The following is a 24871-nucleotide window of genomic DNA, read 5'->3' on the forward strand; positions in this document are numbered from 1 at the left end:
CATTCCAACATGGAACTTGTTAAAAATGGAATGGGCTGTGTATCAGTTTCCCAGGGCTCCCTGGGACACATGGTGCTTCAAACTGGGTGGCTAATATGACCATTTTTTTTCCTGGGTTGAAATGTATTCTTACATGGTTTTGGAAGCCAGAAGTCCCAAATCAAGGTGATGTCAGGGCTATGGTCTCTCTGAAGTCTTTAGGGACAGATCCCTCCAGGCCTCTCTGAGCTTCTAGCAATATACCTCTTATCTCTGCCTCATCTTCACGTGGCCTTCTCTTCTTATAAGGACACCAGCCATACTGGATTAGGGTCTATACTCATGACCTCGTCCTACTTTGATTATAACCATAAGACCCTATTTCATATATAAGGCCATATTCTGAGGTGCCAGGGGTTAGGTCTTCAATATATCTTCCTGGGGAACACAATTCAACCCATAACAAGCTACCTCTAAGGGACTAATTTCCTAATCCCCTGAAGTATGCAAATAGAATCGGAGTGAGTTGTTTTTCAAGATGCTTAAAGAGATGTACGCATTAAGTAGAGAATAGGACCAGATGTCTTCCAGGATCTCTTCCAACAAGGGCATTTGCTAATTTTATGAGTCCTGTTGAGAAGGACTCTACAAAACTCTGGGACCACATTTGGTCCAGTCTTGGTAGAATATCATATGCACAGAAACACAGTCTAGCTTCTATAAATCACTAAAACGAATTCTCATCTTTACTTTAAATTTTTGACAAGCCTCAGTAGAACTTCTTTTTTCTGTCCCCTGCAGCTGCTCCTCTTGGGGTCCCTCCGTCCTGGCCAGTACTTTTTGGAATGACAGAATTCTAATTCAAAGTAGTGTTCAAAAAAATCCAATTTTCTCACAAAACTGTGAAGTCTGGGAGTTTTTATTTTGCCTTGAATTCCATTTTCAAGCTTTGTCTTCCTCTCTGCTTGCTTTATTCTTAGAAAAGCTTTTCCCATATGGTGCCCACCAGTACCCCTAGGCTTAAATATTAGCATTTTAGCAAACTCACTAGGAAAGTTCTCCTTTTCCATTCTAAGGCAAGTCCCAGGGTTGACTCTCATTAGTTCAACTTTGTCCCCTTGCATTTGTCATATACTCCTCCTAAACTCATCATTGGGATTTCGCTTATATGTTGAGGAGGGAAGGTAAAGAATGGAGATAGTCCTATCTAAATCACACAGAGTAGGAATGGAGGACAGTATCCCCAAGGGGAATTTGAGGTGCTATTAACATAATAAAAGGGAATCAATGTTGGAAAGGACAAAGCAATGACTGTCCATTATGAATCTTTGATTCCTTGCTTCAAACCACTGATGTCTTTTGATAGGTGGGTAGGTAGGTAGGTAGGTAGAGATAGGTAAGTAGGTGGATAGATGAATGGACAAGCAGATAAGTAGATTTCTATTTATTTCTATCTATCCATTCATCCATTCATTTATCCATCTATCTACTTACCTATTTGAAATCTATCTAAAATATGCAGCTGACCATATGCTTTTTGTTTTCTCTTACATTTTCCTCTTGCCTTTCTAGCTTGTCTCTTTCTACTTATTTCCCAAAGTCTGAATTGTAAATGCCTACTGGGCTGGGAAATACTGAGCTCTCCTTTAAGGGCAAGAAAGAAAGAAAAATGGAGCCGGCCAGAACCAGATTCCTCTGGAACCTGCGGAGAGGGAGATAGGGAGGAACTCACATTAATAATTTTGTCCCCATCATCTATCAAATCACCAGAGTGATCTTTTGTCATTTTGAGTTGTGGGTGCTTTAAAAATTTGCATCTGTGTCCAGGAAAGAAGTAGATAAATTTGCACATGATGGTAAAAGAAGACTTTGGGATATAAATACTCTGATGGGAAATTATGGATACATCCCAAAAGTCTAGTCAAACAGTGTCTGCATTTTAACTTCCAGACTTCTGTAGTGGGTCAAGCCAAACTCCCAAACAGGTTTTTAAACTTCTGAAACATCAGGTTTGTTTGTTTCCAATCACACAAGCCCTCTTGAATTGAAAACAACACTGGGTCATCAAACAATATAAAAACTAATTGATATCACTTATCCTTCTGCCTTCAACACATTCAGCCCTGTGACAGTTCACAAGCAAATACTCTTTAAACAACCTCCCCACATACAAACAGCCTGCTAAGAAGAATTTAAAATCCCAGTCAAGGTCTTTGGTTCTGTCTCTGGAATCCATCTGGGCCACCTCCTATTTCTTTGTCCTACACCATTGGTCTTGCCCTTTCTCACTCGTGAGCTCTGAGGGGAGGTTCTGGGGTTCTGGCTCCAAACGCTGCCATGACCAGCTTCTCGGGATTGCTTACTGTCTCCCATCCATCAACTGCATGTCAGAGGCTCACCTGTCCTATGCCCTCACCCTATGGCTCCCAGGTGGATGCGTTTGCTAGGGGTGCTTAAATAATAGACATTAATTTTCTCATACTTCTAGAGCCTAGAAATCCAAGATCAAGGTGTTGGCAGGTTTGCTTTCTTCTGAGACCACTCTCCCTGGCTTGCAGATGACCAGTTTTTCCGTGTGTCCTCACATGGTCTTCTTTCTGTGTGCAGTGCCTCTATGTGTCCAAATGTCCTCTTCTTGTTAGGACACCAGTCAGACTGGATTAGGGCTCACTGTAAAGATCTCATTTTAACTCAATCAGCTCTTTAAAAACTCTGTCTCCAAATACAATCACATCCTGAGGGTACAAGGGTTAGACCTTCAATATAACGAAGGGGGGAGTACATAATCAGCTCATAACACCAGGCGCGTTGACTTCCCACTATAGACTCCCAAATCTGCTAAAAATTGGGAGTCAGACATTCCCATGTGGCTAAAGTAATTTCTTAATATGACTAATTAAGAATCATGATCATCTGGCAACAAAGAAGAGAACAAATCATCACCACTATTTCTGGAAAAAAAAACAAGTTAGCTGGACAATCCAATAGAGGGGCTAATTATGATCCCAGCCCCCCAAAGACTCTAGAACTGTCTATTTAGATCTGGATATATGTTATCTCTCATGGCAGCACTTTTCTTAGCTGAAATTTTTGTTGCCAGATATTCCTAGAAGTTATTGATTTGAAAGTGAAGCCACTATGGTATCAAGGAATAAAGATAATGATAATGACTAACTTTTATCAAGTACTTGCTATGTTCTGGGCACTGAGCTGTGGAGTTACATACATTATCTCATTTAATCCACCCCAAAACCCTAAGTGGTTTCCATTACTGCCCTCATTGTACAGGTAAGGAAAACTATGGCTTTGACTGGAGAAGTAACTTGCTGTGGTCCTGGTTCTCCCACTAGTTCCCACAGTGAGCTCCTAACCAGCTGTGGCCAAGTCTGGTTTAAAATCAGTCTACTTTGGGGCACCTGGGTGGCTTAGTTAGTTGAGGGTCCAACTCTTGACTTCAGCTTGGGTCATGATCTTGGGTTTGTGAGATCGAGCTCCCTGTCCAGCTCTGTGCTGAGTATAGAGCCTGCTTAAGATTCTTTCTCTCTCTCCCTCTGCCCCTCACCAGCTCTCTCTCTCTCTCTCTCTCTCAAAAATGAGTAAGTAAATTCAAACTGCTTAAAAAAAATCTCCAAAAAGGAATTTGTGAGGTCCCCCCTGAGGGACACTGAGGGAGTTAAACCATATGGGGATTGTAAACTCAGATGCCATCAGGGACCAGACCCTTAACATTAGTGAGTGAAATCAACCCACAAATAAAACAAGAATGTAGTGGAGATTGAGTCCTGTCAGAGCAGGGAAATCTCTTTAAAAAGGTGACTTGGGATGCCTGGGTGGCTCAGTGGGTTAAGCCTCTGCCTTGGGCTCAGGTCATGATCTCAGGGTCCTGGGATCAAGCCCCACATTGGACTCTCTGCTCAGCAGGGAACCTGCTTCCCTCTCTCTCTCTGCCTGCCTCTCTGCCTAATTCTGATCTCTGTCTGTCAAATATATAAATAAAATCTTTAAAAAAAAAAAGTGGTAATAGTCACTCAGCTCTTGGCAGTTGCTGCCATGTAGAGCTATAGATAGCGGGCCTGGTTTTGCCAGTCTTCTAACTTTTTTCCAAAAAACTAGATGTTTGGATGTTCACATACATTCTCATGAATTTAAATGCTGACAACTAAGTAGGAGCACCTGGCTGGCTGTAGAGCATGCGACTCTTGATCTTGGGGTTGCCCCTGTTAGGTATAGAGATTACTTAAAAACAAAATCTTTAAAATGAATGAATGAGGGGCACCTGGGTGGCTCAGTGGATTAAAGGCTCTGGCTTCAGCTCAGGTCATGATCCCAGGCTCGGGATCAAGCCCCACATCAGGCTCTCTGCTCTGCTGGGAGCCTGCTTCCCCCTCTCTCTCTGCCTGCCTCTCTGCCTACTTGTGATCTCTGTCAAATAAATAAATAAAATCTTAAAAAAAAAAAATGAATGAATGAAGATAACTAAGTCCTTTAAAACAACAACAGTGTTGATATTCCTGACTGGCTTAGTCAGAAGAACATGTGACTCTTAATCTTGGGGTTGTGAGTTGGAGCCCCATGTTGGGATAAGTTAAACACACAAACTTAAAAAAAATTAAAACAACAGCAATGCCTTGCAGATGAAACAAAGCATGCCTGCAAGCCTGAAGGGTCATCACTCCTAACTTCTGGGCTGATGAGCATCCTAAGAACTTTTCTGAACTTTTCAGGGGACTCTTTTTTATAAATATTCTCTCTTAGGCACTTCTACTTGATTCAAGTGGGTTTTTTGAATGGGTGAACTCCCACAGGTCATCTGATACTACCACAGCCCCCCAAGGGGAGGAGAGGAAGCTCTGCTGGCAGGACGCCCAGAACTCAGGGCGGAAATGTAACATTGGAAGGCCCCATTCAGTGAGGAAAGGAGTGATGCTGGCAATCAGATTGCCCAAAGACAAAACCTCCTCCTCCCAAATGGCCAGCTCCCTGAGTACCCGGACCAGGTCTTTTCAGCCCAAGCACATGTGTGGCAAACAGCAGAAATACAAGGATGGAGGTTGGGGTGGAGAGTGATGTGACAATTACGTTTCTGAAAAATAACAATGGTGATGATATGGCAGACAGATCTGAGTTGGGGGAACCTTGCAGGGCCTGAACTGGTACACATGCAGTGGGGTTGGAGGGGAGGGATCTGGTGGGAAAGGCATAGGTGAGACTAACTTCTTCATGTCTCCAAGGGTCATGCTCCACATGCCTTCATTCCAATGGTACTATTTTCACAGCCAAGAGAGGCAAAGTCACAGCACTCCAGTTGGTTGGTTGACCCTCCAAAGAGCCTAAAGACCTTGAACATGCCCTGGTCATCACTGGCTGTCTTAGTTATTAATATACATCTCCTCTGCATGGAAACTAAATCCAAGATGGTGGCTTGGGTTTTTATTTAATTTTATATCACATTATTTAGGGGCTGAAAATCAAATAATTTCCAGCCTAATAAAATCAGGTTGGCAAAAGTAATAATTAGGGTGTTATAGAGATTATAACAGAATCTCTTATTGGACTTGGGGAGAAGAACTTCTGAATGGTAATATCTGTAGATTAATTTGCAAGTAAACCAGATTTTAAATTGTTTGTTCTCTAACCTTTGAGTAGGAACTTATTTGTGAGCACTCCTTTGAGTTTGTTGCAAGTATCATGGTTGCCTAAAAAGGCTTTAATTTCTGAGTACTGATTCAGGTCAGCTAAAACAAACCATTTTTAAAATTGGTTTGGGCCTCAGAGTCTCATTAAATTCATTTTAAGCACCGTACCATAATCCTTCTTTGCTCTCATTTTCATGTAGTTTTCAAGTAGTTGAAGTTTGCCATCCCCTTACATTATGAGGGATGCTTAAAATTCACCTTTGATCGTAGACCAGGAGATGAAACACCCAGTTTCTCAACTCACTCTCGGATGCTATGAGAGAGAAAGGCTCTCTTAAAGGGAGGCCCAAGACTCCTCATTGTACATTGCTGGCTGAAAAATTTGCAGCTTCCTGCCCAGACATGCACATGTGTGCATGCCCATATGGGTTTGGGCATGGGTTATGCATGAGCACCTACATGGGTCTGCATGTCTGTGTATGCATGTGCATATACAGAGTATATGGATGTGGCAGGCACATACATGTGTGTGCATACCTTCTCAGTCTCAGGAGGGTTGTTCTTTCTTGCCCCTCTCACCAAGGGCACCTTGGTTAACATAGGTGATTAGTAACAGCATATTGCAGCATGAGCACTGAACTTGGAGAGCCTTCTCCAAATTACAGGTCTGCTTCTTTGTGTTCTTGGGCAAATTATTTACCTCTCCAAGACTCCTTTTTGCATTCTGGAAAGTGAGGATTAAAAATAGTGCCTACTTCACTTGGAACTTTGGACTATTAGTGTGATAATATATGTTAAATATACCACAATGAAGAGCACATAATAAGCACTCAAGAACTGACAGCTGCTATTATTATTGTTATTCCTTCTTACCCCATGCTTGCAGGGAGAGAGTCAGGTAGAATCAGAAAATTATTTTCCAGCTTCTGTTACTCTTAAGTCTTCACCTCTTTTCCTATGTGTGATTGCCTCTTCAATCACCCAAAGTTTTTCTCAAGGTTTTTCCTGGGCTGTTAAAACCCAAAGTGACACTCAAGAGGCACTAGATGCTTTCATTGTCTTAATCCTCTTCCATTTTTCAAAAGTTCTGCTGCTCAGGTCACCCTCTGCAGAATTAGATTGTGTGGGATCCCACAGGACCAAGCCCAAATCTCTTCCTGCATGAAAGGAGAACCGCCCATCCTAGCTGCCCCAGAGAGGTTCTGTAAACTCTTCATAAATGTTTGCGTGGGATTGGGTTTGGTGCCCAGCTATATATTTTTCTCAGGACCCCACCATAAAAACCTTTATTTGATGTGTGCTTTGTTAGCTTGAACCAGAACCTCCAGGAAGACCATTTTCCCTCTGTGAATCTTGATTGTTTTCAGTATGTCCTCAAGTTTCCTGTTCTCCTATCTCTGAAAATGAAAGAAATACTAATCTTTTGGGTGGTAATATGATGTACAGGTTAAAAAAAAATAGCCTCTGAGGTAAGAGCACTTGGATTAAGTATTGGTTCCATCACTTCATAGCTCAGTTTCAAGTCTTTGACCCTCAATTTTCTCATCTGTAAGGTGGGAATAGTATTGTATCTGCCTCATGTACCTGTACTCTCTCAGGACTGATTGCAAAGTTATACATAAAGCCTTTGACCCACAGTGCATCCCCAGGACAGTTTAGTGGTCACAACTAGTTTTATTGTGCCCATGTTGGAGGACAGCAATGGGGTCAAGAAGCCTTGGGGGGCACACTTGGCAAGATACGGAGGTTTTTCTTTGTGCATTTTTGAGCAACCTGAACATTGTCCCCTGAGAAGCACCTAGAGAGGCATCACTTACCCAGGAATGTACAGGTGGGGAAAGGGGTCACTAACCTCTGGGTGAGTTTGAGGAAAATAACTTGTCATCCAACAAGTGGACCTTTCCTTTCACGATGGGCTCTTCTCAGGGAAAGGAACCAAGAGAGGGGAAATTGCCCTTGCTGCCATTGCTTCAGGAGGCCCTGGGGCCTGGCCCTTCCATCTATCCTGTGAAAGACAAAACTAGGGCTCAGGTTCAAGGATGAGCTTCCACCTGGAGCAGTCTGGGCTGGGCTGGGCTGCGGCCACATCCTGCCTTGCTCCTCCAGCCCCTGGCAGGGCTTTCCCTTCAGAGGAAGCAGGCCCATCAGCTTATCCTTGGGTGGGGTTTCCCAAAGCCAAATGTTTAAAGGCAAATCATTGTTCTGAAGTTCCGCTAAGTTTTAATGACCACCCTTCTGAGAACTCCTTCAAGAGCCAAGCGAGATTTTTTAAAGCCCAAAGATAGCCAAAGACATTTACAAGAAGAGAAATACCTGTGTGAATCTCTGTTCCAAGACACTCTATGCAGAGGCGTGGGAGAAGAAGGAAGAGGTGGGATCCAGGCCCTAGCCCTATTCTTTTCACTGTGATCAGGAAAAATAACTTTCACAGTGGGCCTATCTTTTGTTTGTAAAATGGGGTTGATCCAGTTTGGGCCCCAGGAAGAACCCTGGTCTAGGAAATCAGGCAATCTTGTCTTTTCTCGTCCCAGCTCAGCTGGGACTTTCTGGGAAACCCTGGCCACTTGTTTCTGACTGAGGTCTCAGTTTTCTCTGAAAAACATGAAAAGCTAGGTTCTCGACTCTCTTGAAGTTCTAAGCTATGTGTGGGTCAGTAAGTTGATGAGGGCTGAGGCAGAGGTGTGACAAGGAGGAGAATAGCCAGGATGGGTAGGAAGGTTGGCCACATCTGAGCAGGCTCCATGCACCAAAGTCCCCACAAATGAAAGGGACAATCTCCTAGCAGTTGGGGGTCTACTGGGTCCTCTGTTCTCTCCTTTAAATCAGGTGATGTAGGTCCTCATCTGGGCTCTGTTTTCCCCAATCTGCTATGGCTCAGCTATTCTTAAGACATTCCAGCTGTCCAATGAACATGACCTTGGGTGGTGGTAAGGAAGGTACCCAGGAAAAGAGGGCACCTCTCTTACCACGTGGAGGCTGAAGACATTGTAAAGGAGCTTTCTATCCTGATGAGAAAGCAGCTCAGTTGGCTTCAGGCCCCTTCCAACTCCAATTCAATTTGGGGAACATTGAATGAGCCCCTGCTACACGTCAGCCCTCACTGTGCTGACTGAGATGAAGTGGGACTGGGTGGGGCTGGTGAATGGATGGCCCTGTCTTCATAGTACTCAAAGAGTCCTTAGGGAACCTGGCTAGCTCATTCAGTGGAGTGTTCAACTCTTGATCTCAGGGTTGTAACTTCAAACCCCACATTGGGTGTAGAGATTACTCAGAGTGCCCAGAGTCCTACCACCCAGATGTTTTATGGCTGGTGACTGTTATGCCCCAATAATGGGTCCGTGATTAAAGGAGTGAGACTGATATAAAGCGAAGGTCAAGCAAAGCTTTATTTCACACCAAGCATCAAGAATCTAACTGAATGTTTGGGGACGCACCTCTTACAAGACAGGGTGACCCTTCTCTGTTTCACAGTCTAGCTTTTAAGGCAAAGGCCATGCGGTCGGGCCTGGCCACGCACAGGTGACCAATGAGATTGTAACATACACAGGAAACTCCACAGTGATGCTAGGTGACCAGTTGAGTTACAATTTACCCTAGTAGACATTTGATTTAGCCTATCACACCTGGGTTAGGATTGGCGCCCAAAAGGCTCGCAAAGGGCGGGGCCCATACTCCTTGGTAACCAGGGAGACAGTATGCATTCCCCCCACTGATCGGTTGTCTCCACCTGGCCTGACCCACCCTTGTATCTGGGTTTTGTTACCTGGACCTGGTTTCTGGAACTTGTTTTAAGTGAATCCCCTGGGGGAAGGGGAGCAGGGACAGTTTAACTTTAATGAAAGCCTCTTGCTAAGTAGGTCCTTACAGTGACTACACCTCCACATCCTCCCCGTCTGGGTTTGCCAACAAGTACCTAGGGCCACCAGGTCTTGCCTGGCTTGGAAGAATGGGACCAATGACAACCTGTTTGTTTCTTTAGCATCTAGTGTGAATTAGCACAGCTCTGGTGCTGTTTCTAATGCCCTCCACACCCTGCCCTTCAGCGTCCCCCAACCTCCTTGGCGTACTCTCACCCCATGCCCCATTCTGAAGCTCTGATCCTTCCAACCTGGCTGTGCAAAACTCACACTTTTTATTTAACCAACATCTGGGGAGGCTAACTGGGTATCAGGCCAAGTCCCTGCCCACAAGCGCTTATAAGCTAGTTAGTTGATAAGGTCCCATTGCTGTCAGCCAGACACACTTAAGGGCTTTCCCTGCTCAGGTCCTAATGTGTGCCCCAACAAGTGGGGCTAAAGATCAGGGCTATGAGTTCACCGTGGAGGGAGCAGGTGGTGATGTCACTGTGGACACCTCACGGTGGAGCTGGCACTAGAAAGCAATGCTGAGTACTGGCATCACCTGTGTATTTAACTTCTATGAATTCTTGTGTATATTTCTAGCTAAAATATGATAGAAAAATACATTTAAAAAGTATCAGGGATTCTGCTGACATTCCAATCTATGTGCCTGTCTGTCAGACCCTGCTGTTTGCTTGTCTGATAGCCATCAACCTGTCTCCTTCTTTCTTGCTGGCCAAGATCCCATTTTGTTCCTTTGTTCATCCTCCAAGGGGCTGTGTGCTAAGAGAACGCTGACCCAGGGAAGGCCTGACTCAGGGGGTACATCCTGATTAATTAGTCCCAAGCTAATTTTGAGGATTCCATTTGCTTTTTCTACAACTGGTTTAGAGATCGACTAATGCTGTGTTTGAGTGAGACTTTAGGTGTGTAGGCAAGGGTGCTTTGGTGGAAGTGTATATACTCCTCCCTTTTCCTGCCTCTGGATGTTTTCATGACACATGGAACTGCTATGTCCACCTTGGGACCATGGAAGAAAATCAAGAGAATGGCAGAGAGGTCAAACTGGAACCAAGAGGCCCTGAGGCCATAGAGCCATTGGATCCACCAACCACCTCTGGTGCCACACTACCTTGGGACTTCTTGTTCCATGAGTCACTCAACCTTCTGTTGTTTAGTCATCTGTTAGGTAGGCTTTCTATTACATGAAGCCAAAAGCACTCTGAATGGTACACTCTGGCATGAGGATGACAATGCCGGTGTTAATCTGCTGTCCCATAGCTGGTCTCTCCTTCTATCTCCAGTGTGTGCATCTCCAAAGCCTGAGAAATTCTACAGTTTCCAGATCTGTATTTTTTGTACAACATGATCCTTAGCCCAAGCCAACAGCATCGTCTGGTATTGAACAAAGGAAATGGTCTGTTCCAAAGCTGGAACAAACTGTGGCTCTGTTGGGTTTTCTGAAGTATGGTGCTATTTTGGACTGGATGGAAGATTTAAGGAATTTTCAAGAGCAGCCATGACTATGCAGGATGAGGTCTTTTGTCTTTAGGCCACAAATCCTTCATGAGATGCAACTAACCTATGCAATAAGCACTGGGCATAATGGAAACAGGGTGGCTCCAAAACAGTAGAAAGTATGGATCATCATAGCCTGGTTTTGGAGACAAAATTCAAATGGCAGGAGTGATTTAGGGAATAGAACACAGATTTACCTAAAGAACTCTACCCAAAGAACTGGAGGTTGATGGGAAAGGCAAGTCTGGAAGGGCTCCTTCCTCTCCTTAGGCTGGGCTAGGTTCTGCTACTATAATGAACAATTCTCAATTCCCATGTCTTAAAACAATAAAGGTTTATTTCTCACTCATTCTACATGGCCACTGTGGGTTGGCTGTGTCTCTGCCTTGTGTTACCCTCACCCTGGGACTCAGGCCAACAGAATCCCACTATCTGGAACATTACCATTCACCGTGGTAGTGGAGAGGCGCTCTGGAGCATCCTCCATCAATTACATGCTCCAGCCTAGAAGTGATAGATGCCACCACTGCCCACACTCATCAGCAAGAACTCATCACAGGACCACCAATTCCAAGGAGGCCAGGAAGTGAAATTCTGTTATGTGTCCTCAAGAGGAAAGAACTGGAAATACTTGATGAGCAGCACTAATGACCCACTTTGTCCAACAATCTATCTAAAATCTGTGACCCACTTTGTCCAACAATCTATCTAAAATCTAAAATCTGAGCAAAGATCCACTCTCTTGCCCCCAAGGGTCCATATTGACTTGCCTTTCTTTCTTACTCTGCTTTTATCTAGCAACACACAATGGTCCCAGGAGATCTAGGGATAGCTAGCACCGTCTGGTACAGTGCTACCCTCTCCCTCTAGGTCTCTGACCTTGTGTTTTTACTTTAGTCTATTTTGTAGTACTAACCAGAATCAGAGATAAGGAAATCACCCAGTGTTTTCTGCAGTGCCACTGGTTGCTTCCCCAACAAGACTTCTTAGCAGCTCACCCCATTCTTTGCTCAGGCTAGTCCTGTCTCCCTTTGTTCAAACATAAAAGCCATGTTGTCTACAGGTTACTATACTCAAGCCCTCACAGCTACCCTCCTATCAGCCCATATCCCTCACCTTGTAGGTGCTCACGTGTGCCCTTGGCTTCTCCAGCCAGGCCCGGAGCTCAGCCTCTGTCTTTCTGCTTGCTCTTCCCTGTCAACCACACATGTGTTATTCCCAAAGAAATCAAAGAGAGGGGCCATGCCAGTTAGTAGAGTGCATCTTGTGCATGGAGACCAAACATGTGAGTGCTAAGGAACTGGAAGCTCGGGCTCATGGATTTCTTCATCTGTGTGGCTAAGCGAGGAGATGTATAAAAAGCAACAATTGGTTGGCTGATTTTACTTATTCCGGAAAATTTTTGTATAACTGTCCCTGATGGGGGCCTTAAAAGCATATATCAGCTATAAGTAGACAGGTCTCAATTTTTCCTACTACTGTGAAATGCAAACCTGTTCTGTTCTGGGAGAAAGATGTTATTTTAATCTAGGGATTATAGAAATAATATAAAATATGTTCTCTCTTCTTTGAGAAATTATAAATAAAAGAGTTTAAGCAAAGGGAAAGAGAATATAAGAGAAAAAAAGGTTAGGGGCGCCTGGGTGGCTCAGTGTGTTAAAGCCTCTGCCTTTGGCTCAGGTCATGATCCCAGGGTCTTGGGATTGAGCCCCGCATCTGGCTCTCTGCTCAGCAGGGAACCTGCTTCCCTCTCTCTCTGCCTGCTTCTCTGCCTACTTGTGATCTCTGTCTGTCAAATAAATAAACAAAATCTTAAAGAAAAAGAGAGAGAGAGAAAAGGTTATTTGGATGGAGAGTATGTAGAAATATAATATGTAAAATAGTGTGTATATATATATATTTATATTTATATTATATATATATTTATCAATTATCAAAATTCTTAGGTCAAATTCTTTATATGGGTTCTTTCCCTGAAATCAGAGGTGACGTACTTACACAACTGACTAATAATAGAAATACGTCAGTCTGGAATGTGTTCTTTTGCAATTATACATCTGACCTGTTAAATATTTGTGTTATTGTTGTAAATACTGATCTTGGTTGAGTGGAAATTCATCTCAGGAACTTAGACATGAAAGGAGATGTTGATAGTCATTGATAAAATCCTAGAATGGAAGAATGACAAATGAGCATTCTAAGCTATCCCCCTGCCTACTTGGGGTGCAAGGCATTTACACTTGGTGGTATGGAAATCACGATTGCGGAAATAGAAGTCATATTTTCACAGGTATAAGCATCTTCCTATTAGAAGTGTAGGTCTTTTTGCTTCTCCAAGTCCTCAGGGTGAGAGGGTCTGCTGCCCTTTGGTGTTCAAATGAAACTGACCCATGGCTCTGTCTTGTATATTTGGGTCTAATATCCTGTCCCAGATTCTTATAATCATGTCCTCCTCAGATTCCACTTTTGCAGGGAGCTCCTCTGTGCACCTGCCATTCTCTTCTCTCCAGCCCGACATCCTCATTCTGTTTCCACCAAACCACACCAACACAAGACAGTTGTGTAGAACAGATCTTCACTCAAGGTATGAGACTGAGGGGAGCATTACGTGATGAGACAGCATGACAAAAAAATTAAAATCGATGTTTAAACGTCGTGGTTCTCAAGTCCTTTTTGTTGCCCTTGGAGATTTCTTAGCCAGTTCTCATCCCAGCTTCTTTCAGTTTCTCTCCTTTTTTGAATAGACTTCTTCCTTTCCCTCCTACTTCCATGGCATGGGGCCCATCCTATCCAAAACTCAGTTTTCTCCCTGGAAGGAATTTTGCCTCTAGCTTTTAAAATAACATTTTCCTGTCCTTACAACTTATTATTAGGATTGATAATATTCTAAAATTAAAATGTTAGGCCTATTTTCTCTCACTCTTGCCATGAAAGGATAGGCTATCTAATTTAAACTGTTTCCTTAGGGTGTGTGTCTGGTTCAGTTGGTAGAGCATACAACTCTTGATCTCAGTGTATACCCATATTGGGTATAGAGATTACTTAGAAACAAACAAAAAAGGTGTATTCTTGTTTGTAGGCTAAAATTTTGAGAATACATATATATTTATGTCTCATGTCTCTTAGGGCCATATATCCATTAGTAAAGATTGTATTGCTTATGAAAAGATCATAGCAGAGAAAAGATTCTTCCTCACATGGCATAACATGGAGACATATGGGGGAACCTGGCTGGCTCAGTTGTTAGAACATGCAACTCCTGACCTCAGGGTTGAGAGTTCAAGTGCCACGTTGGGCACAGAGCTTACTTAAAAAAAGTAGATAAAGAAAGACTCAATATTTGGGTATTAGACCCAAATATACACGACAGAGCCATGGGTCAGTTTCATTTGAACACCAAAGGGCAGAAAGAAAGAAATAGAAAGAGAAAGAAAGAAAGATAGATATAGAAAGAAAATAGATATATAGAGAGAAAGAGGGGAATCAATATTGTAACTGAAATTTTTTTGCAAAAAAGGTGTTCATTTGCATTTGCACAAAGATAAATGTGCTTTATCCAAAATGACTTTCATGTACAATTTTGCTTAGGTATTGTATCTCTTAGTTACTATTACAATAATGCTGCTTAACCTATATCATTTTCAAATTCAATGCCTTTTATTGTCATACATGTGCAGCTGGGCTAGGGATTGACTGATCAAGACTTGGCTTGGCTCCAAGGTGCTGATGGGTTCCAGGTCTGCTCCCCAGTCCCTTGCAGACCATCTGGAGCATGTCCTCCTCATGCTATAGCAGAAATGCAAGAGGGCAAGCATCACCACACAAGCCCATTTCAAACCTTTGATTGCCTTATGTCCACTAACCTCGCACTGGCCAGAGGAAACATCTGAGGGACAGGGAAGAAAATTTCTTCCACAGAGGGAAAGGAGGAGAATGAATATTTGCTGAGTGATAATTCAAACTACTCCATAAAGTAAATATCAGATAATTGTCCATTATGCCCAATGTCTGTGTCTCTCTGCCAGCCAGATCCAACAGGGACCAGCAGTGCCTTAAACCAATAGAGACTATTAGTCTGTTGAATGCAAGATGTGTCAGGGAAGTAATCCATTCATGTAGGAGCAAAGATTGCTCTCCCAGAAACTTGCATTTAAGAAAAAGCTGACAACCTCCTTGTAGCAATTTCTCTAGAAGAAGCTGTAGGGCAGCTCACCAAACTGACCCAGTTTCTACAACCTAGCGAGAAACAACTATTTGCACCTTGCAATACATTGAGTGCATGGATCTTGAATAATCCATTGTGCATATGTCCTGTACAATGAGGCTTTCAGGGATCCAGAATATAAAATAATGTAATTGATGCTAAAATATTAAAATTGAATTAATGTCATATTAGTTTATTAAAAGCATCATGCAAAAATTGTTTCTGTTTCACCATCTGGTTTGTCCATTTGGTCTTTACAGAAATGCTGGAGTATAACAATCTTTCTTGTACATGTCTCTGCTTTCTTGATTTAGAACAGAAGCTGGTAAAGTATCTTTTTAAAAAATTACTATATAATTTTTATGACATTAATACAAATTTGACACAAAAATCATTACAATACTATACACAGAAGTATACGGAATACTATAGTGAATATTTTATGTACCTACAACTTGCTTAGGACATCAGTCCCCATTGCCATACAAATTATTTACTGATAACACTACCAAGCGAGTATGGTGATATCAAAATTATTACACCATGCATTGTTGGTGGTTGTAAGATTGACATCATTGTTTTACAAAGCAGAATGGGGTCACATGCCATTACCCTTATAAGTATGCATACTCTTTGCTTAGGAGTCCCTTTGAGGGAGATTATTCATAAGAAAAGCATTTTAGACAAAGAGGTATTCCTTTTAGCATTACCTATGCTGATGAGAAATTAAAAATGACCTAAATATCCAACATCTTAGAAATAGTTAAGTAAGTAATGGTATACCAACTCAATGGGTGATTATAGAATCAGTTAAATTGAAATTCTGAATATTGCTTAGCAAAATATTTTTTTATTGTGATAAAATATACATAATTTAAAGTTTGCATTATAACCATTTTTAAGTATGTGGTTCTGTGCATTAAATACATTCACAGTGTGGTGCCACATTAATCACTTTCCCTCTGGTCTAGCGCATCTTATGGGCCAAATCTGGCCTGGTGCCTGTTTTTGTAAATAAAGTTTTATTGGAACTTAGCCATGCCCATTTGTTTTGAATGTTGTCTGTTGGCTGTTTATGGGTTGTGTGTTTTGCTCTACAATGGCAGCTTGGGAAGTTACAACAGAAATGGCATGACCACAAAGCCTAAAATATTTACTGTGTGGCACAGAACACGTTTGCTAATCCTCACTTAACATAATGCTAGATAATTGAAATTTTTTAATTTGGGCTAATCACACAAGTCCAGGATGAATGCTGTCCTTGAGTTATCCTTAGACAAAATTATTTGTTAAGGAAATCAACAATGGAAGCAAATATTACACAGCCAATTTTAACCTATTTAAGAAAACAATCTCTTTAATGCTTTAGGCTCTGAGCTTTCCTGTATCTCAGCAGGTAGCTGTTATACCAATTACAAAATGTATCTACTGGTTAAAGTCGGCCCTTAAAAACTTTACTAAGGGGGCTCCTGGGTGGCTCAGTGGGTTGGGTCTCTGCCTTCAGCTCAGGTCATGATCTCAGGGTCCTGGGATCAAGTCCCACATCGGGCTCTCTGCTCGGTGGGGAGCCTGCTTCCCCCTCTGTTGTCTGCTTGTGATCTCTCTCTGTCAAAGAAAGAAAGAAAAAAAAAACTTTACTAAGTATTCCTTTTTTAGCTTTTAAGAAGATGACTTTATCTGCAATAAATGTGTTTCTACAAATATACTTGTCATTACTTCAAACTTTTCTCTAATACAGACCATCCACCCTTAATTCACTCATATAATTGCAGTGACCCAGGGTAGTTTGGCTACATTGTGTTCGTGGGTGTATCTGAACACCAACCCCTGATCTCCTTTTTGAGGTGAAGAGAGCAAAACCTTGTCTCTTGCCATGTGTCTATTCTTGGAGATCATTTGGCAGCTTAACAAAAAAAGAACACTAACACTTATCAAGACTTGGAGAGAAAACATATATAGATTTTCAAAGTGAACATAAACTCTCTGTCATTTCCAGTATGTATGTGGAATCTAGGGCAGTGAATAATCTGGAATCAGTTCTACTGGGTGTTGAATAGATTCAGATGTCTGTGTTTCTGCATCCTGGAATTCACTTTAAGCCCCCAGTAAGACCTCACTATGAGGACTGGATTCTGGAAGAGAATTCATTCCACCTTCTTCTCCACTCTGGCCTGGGAATGGAACTGTCTGGAAGTTACAGGACTTTGACAATGGACTCCAAAGTTGGAGATGAGGTAGAAACAAAGGAGGTATTGACTGGCCACACTTCTGCGAGGATGCTTTCCCAGTAACTGCCCTGCAGGGGAAACTGTGGAGCGACATTGGTTTCCTTTATAACACACATGGGATTGGAATCTGCAAAATGTCACTTAGGTATCTATCCATGCCAGCTGAATGTACTTGGCTCAAATGGCACTTTTGTTTTTGTTTTTGCTTTTTTCAGGGGTCGGGTGGGAGAGTATACTGCTAAAGGGAGACGAGGCAGCCTCAGACGCCACAGAAACATCCAGCGCAGACATGACTGTCAAGGTAAGAGATGTCTTCTTTAGTTCGGTTCTCAAAGTACACCCCTAGAGGAAAACAAGCCCCTGGCAGACTGCTGGGAGCCAAAAGGGCACGGCCCCTCAACCCTGCTGGGATTCTTTCTCTGCTCACTGGAGCCTCAGTGAGTCAGCCAGACATAAGATTTTCTGAAATTTGGCATCTGGGTTAAGAAGCCACCTGAAAGGTAGAATCCAAGAGATGAATTCCAATGGCTTATTGCAGGGTCTTCAGTGACTATCTGCATGTAGGTTGTGGGCATGTGGTAACCCCATGGGTACAGTGGAGCAAAGCTGAGCATTCCAAGCTGAGCAACTGGGGCCCCACTGTGCATTGTGAAGAACGGTCAGAGAGGCAAAAGGGCCTTGATCTTGACTCAAGACTTCCAGTGATGCCAGTGGGAAGGCAGCGCATGGCCCACTCCAGCTGGAACACAGTGACCAAAAGTTTACAAAATGAGTCATCTGGTAATCAACCTAATTATCACTGTTCTAATGAAATGCATGAATTTATAATCACTGCCTAGATTAAGGAATCCATAGCAAAATTTATTAGTGTCAACCACTTCTCTTCTATTAATAGATTAGACACAAAGGAATAGTTCTTCCTTCTTGAAATTCTGTTTATGATTCCATGGACAGAGGTTGGGAGTAGGAAGACTTTCTAACATTTTTGATTGAGTGATTAGAATCTACGTATACACCACTTATGAATTTTTCTTTGAAAAAAGAAAGTAGTGTCCTCCTTTTCTTCTAAGTCAGCTCTAGGCCCAACATGGGGCTTGAACTCACAACCCCAAGATCAGGTGCCCCAAGTAACGTCCCTCTCTGTATTGAGATATACCTAGATATATTTCAGTCCTGGATTTATTAGTAGAGGTCGTACAAAGGAATATACAGGATGAATGTAACCAAGCTTTCCCTTGTGATGTGAAGGCTGGATTTGTGTTATCTGTGTTTCAAATGTTAGAGAAAGCAAACAAAAATGCCGCAGTGAAATTAAATGAAAGATGGGGTAGTAGCCTGGTTGGTCAAAAAAGTCAACTAATCTAAATAATAACCATCTAGTACTGAAAGTTCATTTGTTTATAGTTATGTTGTTATGTTTAACAGAGTTTGCAAGACAATAATGTACATTCAATGGTGTATTAGTGTTTCACTGACTGTTATTGCAAAGACAAGTTTGCATCTATGGCCGCATTGGACAGAGGGACAGGTGGATGAAGCTGATGGATTTAGATTGGCCCTTTTGGAATCTGGCATCTTCTTAAGAGTTTGTTTCTGAGCTGTGTTGCTGGTACAGCTGCAGATGTAGTGCAGACATTCAAATGATCAGAAAGCCTAGAGTTTGTTTTATAAAAGCAAATGGCATATTCTGATAGAAGCAAGTCTTGTCCAAGTCCCATTTTATAAGGTTGCTGCTTAATCAGGCTGCAGATCCTCGGAACCAGGATCGTGACTAAAGTTGTATTTGGGTCTATCCGGTTTAGATGTCGTTCTTGATCTCTCTTTCTCTTCTCTTTTAATGAATAGCTGGGAATGATTAACAGAGGATTTTTAGTTCTTTAGAACTGAACCACTCTGACGATGGACACCATATATTTTGAAAAGTTAAGCAAAATAGATGTATATTTAAATACATCCATAAATATCTACAAATGTTATTAAGTTTCTCTATTAATGCCAGTCTCTTCTCACTAAAGAATTAGTGAAACCTCTGGTGGATATAACTTAAGGAACTACTTCTGTTTAGATCTTCTCCTTTGGTTTTCCCAATTATGCAGGAATCACTATTTTTTTCCCTTTGCTTCATACTGTGGTTCCCACCCCACACTGCTTGATGTATCCATCCTGTCCTTATACCTATCCTAAAGTACTGTTTTTTCCTGCATCTATAAGTGCCCGATGTTCATTAATTAACTAAAGATTCCTCATAATATATCTATATGTGTACAGCTATTACTGTTTCTAATAGCTACTTCATATATCCTTGCAATATCAGCTCTTCCTGCCTTTTGCCCTGCGAAAGTTTTATTCTACTAAATCTCTAATTACCATAAAACTTAATCCATTGACACTTGCCAAGGGGATACCAGGAGAAATCACTAAAACAGTTTGGTATCCTCCATATTGCTCTTCTTATAATAGACATATCTATCTTAGTGCTTAGAAATTTTCTTTCTGAAAATGGTGCAAAAAAAATTTTCCTTGCAATGTCACAATTCCCTGAATGCGGTTTTCTCTACTACATATAACCTTTTAATACCATGTCTTATTTTAAAATGACAAAATCATGCTTCTAAAAATATACATGACTCAGAGGAGTAAATTCATTCATAAACATCGGTCATTCTGAGGAACATTGAACTAAGAACATTTATATTAAAAATACCCTCTAAATATAGGTCTGCTCAACAATTTTAAATCATTTGGTGTTGTAGGTTGAATTGTGAACCCACTCCTTCCCTGCCAAAAAGGGATGTCTATGTCCTATACCTGGTACCTGTGAATATGACCTCTTTCTTGACTGATGATTCACAGACCTGTACCCCTGAAGCAAATAATACATTATATGTTAATAAAAAATATATATATGACCTCTTTCTGGAAAAGAGGTCTTTTCAATGTAATTAAGTTAAGAATCTGGGTGAGATTACCCTGGATTAACCTGGTCTAATGATACATGTCCTTACAAGAGACAGAAGGAGGAAACACACCTGGAAGAGAAGGCCACATGAACAGATGGAGGCAGAGATGGGGGTATGTGCAGGCCTAAACCAAGACCACATGGAACCAACCAGAAGCTGGAAGAGGCAGGGAAGGATGCTCCCTTAGAACCTTCAGAGGGAGCACAGCCCTGCCAATACCTTGATTTTAAACTTCTGGGCCCAAAACTGAGAGAGAATAAATTTCTGTTCTTCTAAGCCGCCAAGTTTGAGGTAATTTGTTAGGGCAGCTCTAGGAAACAAATTTCATCTATGGGGAATTTTGTACCTACTTTTCACGAGTGCCAGTGCCAGAGACATGGAAAACCAGTACCCTGCAAACCCATCACTGTTTTCTTAGTATACTGTGTTCACTTTTTTTTTTAATTGAAGCATAAGTTGACTTATACGACTTAAGTCATTACAGTTGACTAATGACATATTATTGACATTATATGTCACTTATAGGACTAATGTTATTTGTTGACTAATGACATATATGACTAATGAGGTTACATTAGTTTCAGGTGCACAACAGAGTGATTTGACAAGTCAAGTCTAAATGTTATGCTCTGTTCATAAGGGTAGCTACCACCTGTCACCATACAACACTATTACAATATCATTTTTTTAAAGATTTAATTTATTTGACACAGAGAGAGAGATCACAAGTAGGCAGAGAGGCAGGCAGAGAGAGAGGAGGAAGCAGGCTCCCTGCCGAGCAGAGAGCCCGACTCGGGGCTCGATCCCAGGACCCTGAGATCATGACCTGAGCAGAAGGCAGAGGCTTTAACCCACTGAGCCACCCAGGCTCCCCTACTATATCATTGACACGCATAAGGAATATATGTATTCCTTATGCTGTTTTTATTTTTATTGTTTTTTATACTGCTGATGATGATTCTCACAGCCATGCAAGCTTTAGAAAATACTGGTCTATGCCTTTTGCTTTTGTTTTTAAATCAAGCAGCAAAACAGAATAAGATACAACATTGAAGCTATCCTAAAGTATAACTATCCTTATGTTCTAGTGAACAGACACAGGCTAGAAGAGGACAGTAGGGCTCTTGAAACAAGACCAGATGAAAACAACTTTTAAAAAGTGAACAGAGGGGACACCTGGGTGGCTCAGTTGGTTAAGCGGCTGCCTTCAGCTCAGGTCATGATCTTAGCATCCTGGGATCGAGTCCCACATAGGGCTCCTTGCTCAACGGGAAGCCTACTTGTCCCTCTGCCTCTGCCTGCCACTCTGTCTGCCTGTACTCACTCTCTCTGACCAAAAAAAAAAAAAAAAAGGAAACATTGTAGGGGCACCTGGCCGGCTCAGTCAGAAGAGCACGTGATTCTTGATCTCAGGGTCGTGAGTTTAAGTCCAGCATTAGATGTAGAGATTGTTTAAATGAATAAACTTAAAAAAAAAAAAAGTGATCCTAATCTATCCAACTGTCCATCTAACAGATGAATGGCTAAGTTCATTATAAATTATCCCTGTGACATTCATTCCATAACTGGAAGCTTGTATCTCCCACTCCCCTTCAACCATTTGCCCAACCCCCCACCCCTTTCCCTCTGGCAGTCATCGGTTTGTTCTCTGTATTTATGGGCCTGTTTCTGCTTTGCTTGTTCACTTGTTTTGTTTTTTAGATTCTACTAAAAATTCTATTTGTATTTCTCTGTCTGACTTATTTCACTTAGCATAACACCTTCCAGGTCCATCCATGTTGTCACAAATGGCAAGGTCTCATCCTTTTTTACGGCTGAGTAATATTCCATGATAGACATATATAGGCCGCATCTTCTTTATCTATTCATCCATCGATGGACACTTACCACTGTTCACTAGAAGAAAAGGGCACTCTTATTTCAGAATAGCTTCTGTATTATACTTTATTGTGTTTTGCTGCATGTCTAGACATTGTTTTTTTAGAAAAAGGATGGATCAGTATTTTCTAAAACTTGCATGACTCTGAGAATCACCTGCAGCTGTATATTAAAAAAAAAAAAATAGTAAAAATACAGCTTCCCAGGCTTGGAAAAAAAAATCAAGATCTGGGTTTGGGAATTAGCATTTTTAAGGAGTGCTCCAGTGACTATGGTGGAAAACATTGTCTCTGCATACAACTACGACAGGGTCATGTGTGGCCACGTGAGCCCTGTCATTCCTCCCAGTTCTCTAGTTACCACCTAGCCTGGGAAAGGACTTCCCCGCCCAAAACCCTTATATTCCATTCCTTTACTTTTGAACACTGACCAAGGTTTACATATTTCCTTTCACTTTCCGGATTTCCTTACCCTAACTCCAGTTTCGTTTCTAGCCTTGTCTTCCACCATGTCTTTTTCTGTACCCATCCTTGCCTTCTCAACTCAGCCTATTTGTAGCCACAGTGATCCTTTCAAAAAGCCAACCTGGTACCCTCCCTCCACTCAAGCCGTGCTGGCCTTCCCCTTGCCCTGAGCAAACCAAACTCCAGCAGGTGCTCTGCTGTATAAAACCATAATGGCTTCCTTGGTCTTCCTCCTCTTCCTTCTTCCCTTTCCCAACATGGTTCACTTCTCTTTACATTCCAGTCTTTGGCTCAAATATTATCTCCTGAAACAGCACCACTTTCTGATCTATCTTGATTGTCACATGCTGTCACTGAACCTAGTACTTCCCCTAGCCAGTCACATAAATAGCCACAGAGGTCAATGCATGACATCCGGTCTCCCCTCGTGGAATGTGATTTCCGCAGGGCATGCATCGCCAGCACCTCCACACAGTGTCGAGTGCGTTATGTGCACCTGTCAGTATTTGTTTAAATGAACAAATCTATGAATGAACAAATTAAGACCACTGGACTGCTGGCCTTCCCCAAACTTAGTTTTCATGTTCTCACCTCAAGATCTTTCTCTTGAGGCTCCTTTCCTACTTTCCCCTCCTATGCCTCTTTCCTTGTGGTTTGACTTGTTTTTCACTTACTAGAGCCTCTAAATTGCAGTTCAGTTTTTACCATTCCTTTCTTTTTTAAACACAACTTAATTGATGTATATAATTTACAGACCACAAGATTTCACACATTCAATGTATGATTTCACAATTTTTTAAAAAAAGATTTTATTTGTTTTAGAGAGCGAGAGACTGCATGCATGTGTGTAGGCATGCACGGGCGGGATGAGAGGCAGAGAATCTCAAGCAGACTCCCCGCTGAGTGCAGAGACCACTGTAGGGCTCCATCTCACGACCCTGAGATCATGACCTGAGCCAAAACTGAGAGTCAGATGCTTAACCGACAGAGCCACCCAAGCATCCCTAAGTTAATAGTTGTTAAATTTATCAACCATCACCATCATTCAATTTCATAATATTTCATGACTTCCGTAAGATCCCTCCCGCCCGATGAGAAATCATCTCCATTCCCACCGCAGTCCCAAGCCAACACTCGCATGTTTTCTGTCTCCATAGATTTACCAGTTCTGGACACTTCATATAAATGGAATCCTACAACCTGCGGTCTTTTGTGTTTGTCCTTTTTTCATTTAGCATGGTGTTTTGGGATTCATCCTTATTGTGTCCTCCACCATGAGTTCATTTCCTTTAGCGCTGAATAGTATTCTGTTAATGGGGACACTGGTGTTTTGCTGTGTTTCTTAGCTCTTTCACAAGCTGATGGACCTTGAGCTTGTTTCCACTTTTTGCCTGTTATGAATTCACTGCTGTGAATATTCATGTGCAAATCTTTGCATGGACATATGTTTTCATGGGTGGGGTCTTCAAAATTCTTCACTGCACACAGTCCTCTCTCATTCAAGTGCTCAGTCATTGTTTTCACAGGAGTGCAGGAGGGACCCTCTTACCAATTGGGGATGGGGCATGGGGTAAAGGACATGGGGTTGGGGAGGGCCTCAACTCATTCTTCCTCTTTAGTATCCCTGCCATCAGCTCTGAGTAGGGGTGTGGGCTTATCAGACTCTTAACACTTCTTTTCCTTTCTTTGCTCTCTCTCTCGCTTTTCTTTCTGCTTATATTCCCCTCACATCTCAGCTTAAAAAAAAAAAGATCTTTAGTAGTGTATCCATTTTTTTTTATTGTGGTTAAACATACATAACAAAATTTATCCCTTTAACCATTTTTAAGTGCAGTTCTGTGGCGTTATGATGCCATTAATACCGTTCTGCAACCGTCCCTACCCTCCGTCTCACAGAAATTTTTCATCATCTCAGACTAAAACTCTGTATTCATTAGATATGAATTCCCCATTCCCTCCTCCCTCTAGCTCCTGGCAACCACCTCAGTGTTGCCTTTTATATATAATAATATCCCCTTGTCTTCTCAAAGGGAATTTAAGTACATCCTGTTAATCTTAAAAAGCCAGTCAAATGAGTAACCCTCAACCTAGCATTTTCACATCCTGTGGACAAGGCAAGTGAGAAAGGCGATCACTTTTTAGACGTTTAAGAGTAGTGTGCAAAT

The 24871-nt window shown here is 41.9% G+C and overlaps 1 protein-coding gene across 8 annotated transcripts in view; it reads left to right on the forward strand.

Moving 5' to 3' along the window:
- Window positions 1–24871, forward strand: part of PALM2AKAP2 (PALM2 and AKAP2 fusion) — a 450166-nt gene that overhangs the window by 299678 nt on the left and 125617 nt on the right. For all 8 annotated transcript variants that reach the window (XM_032860820.1, XM_032860821.1, XM_032860824.1 and 5 more), the window contains one exon: window positions 17620–17705. In XM_032860820.1, coding sequence (XP_032716711.1) covers window positions 17620–17705 — 86 coding nt within the window. The remainder of the gene's footprint in view (window positions 1–17619; window positions 17706–24871) is intronic.

The sequence above is a fragment of the Lontra canadensis genome, unplaced genomic scaffold (genome assembly GCF_010015895.1).
Source record: "Lontra canadensis isolate GAN:19392208 unplaced genomic scaffold, GSC_riverotter_1.0 scaffold19, whole genome shotgun sequence".
Lineage (NCBI taxonomy): Eukaryota > Metazoa > Chordata > Mammalia > Carnivora > Mustelidae > Lontra > Lontra canadensis.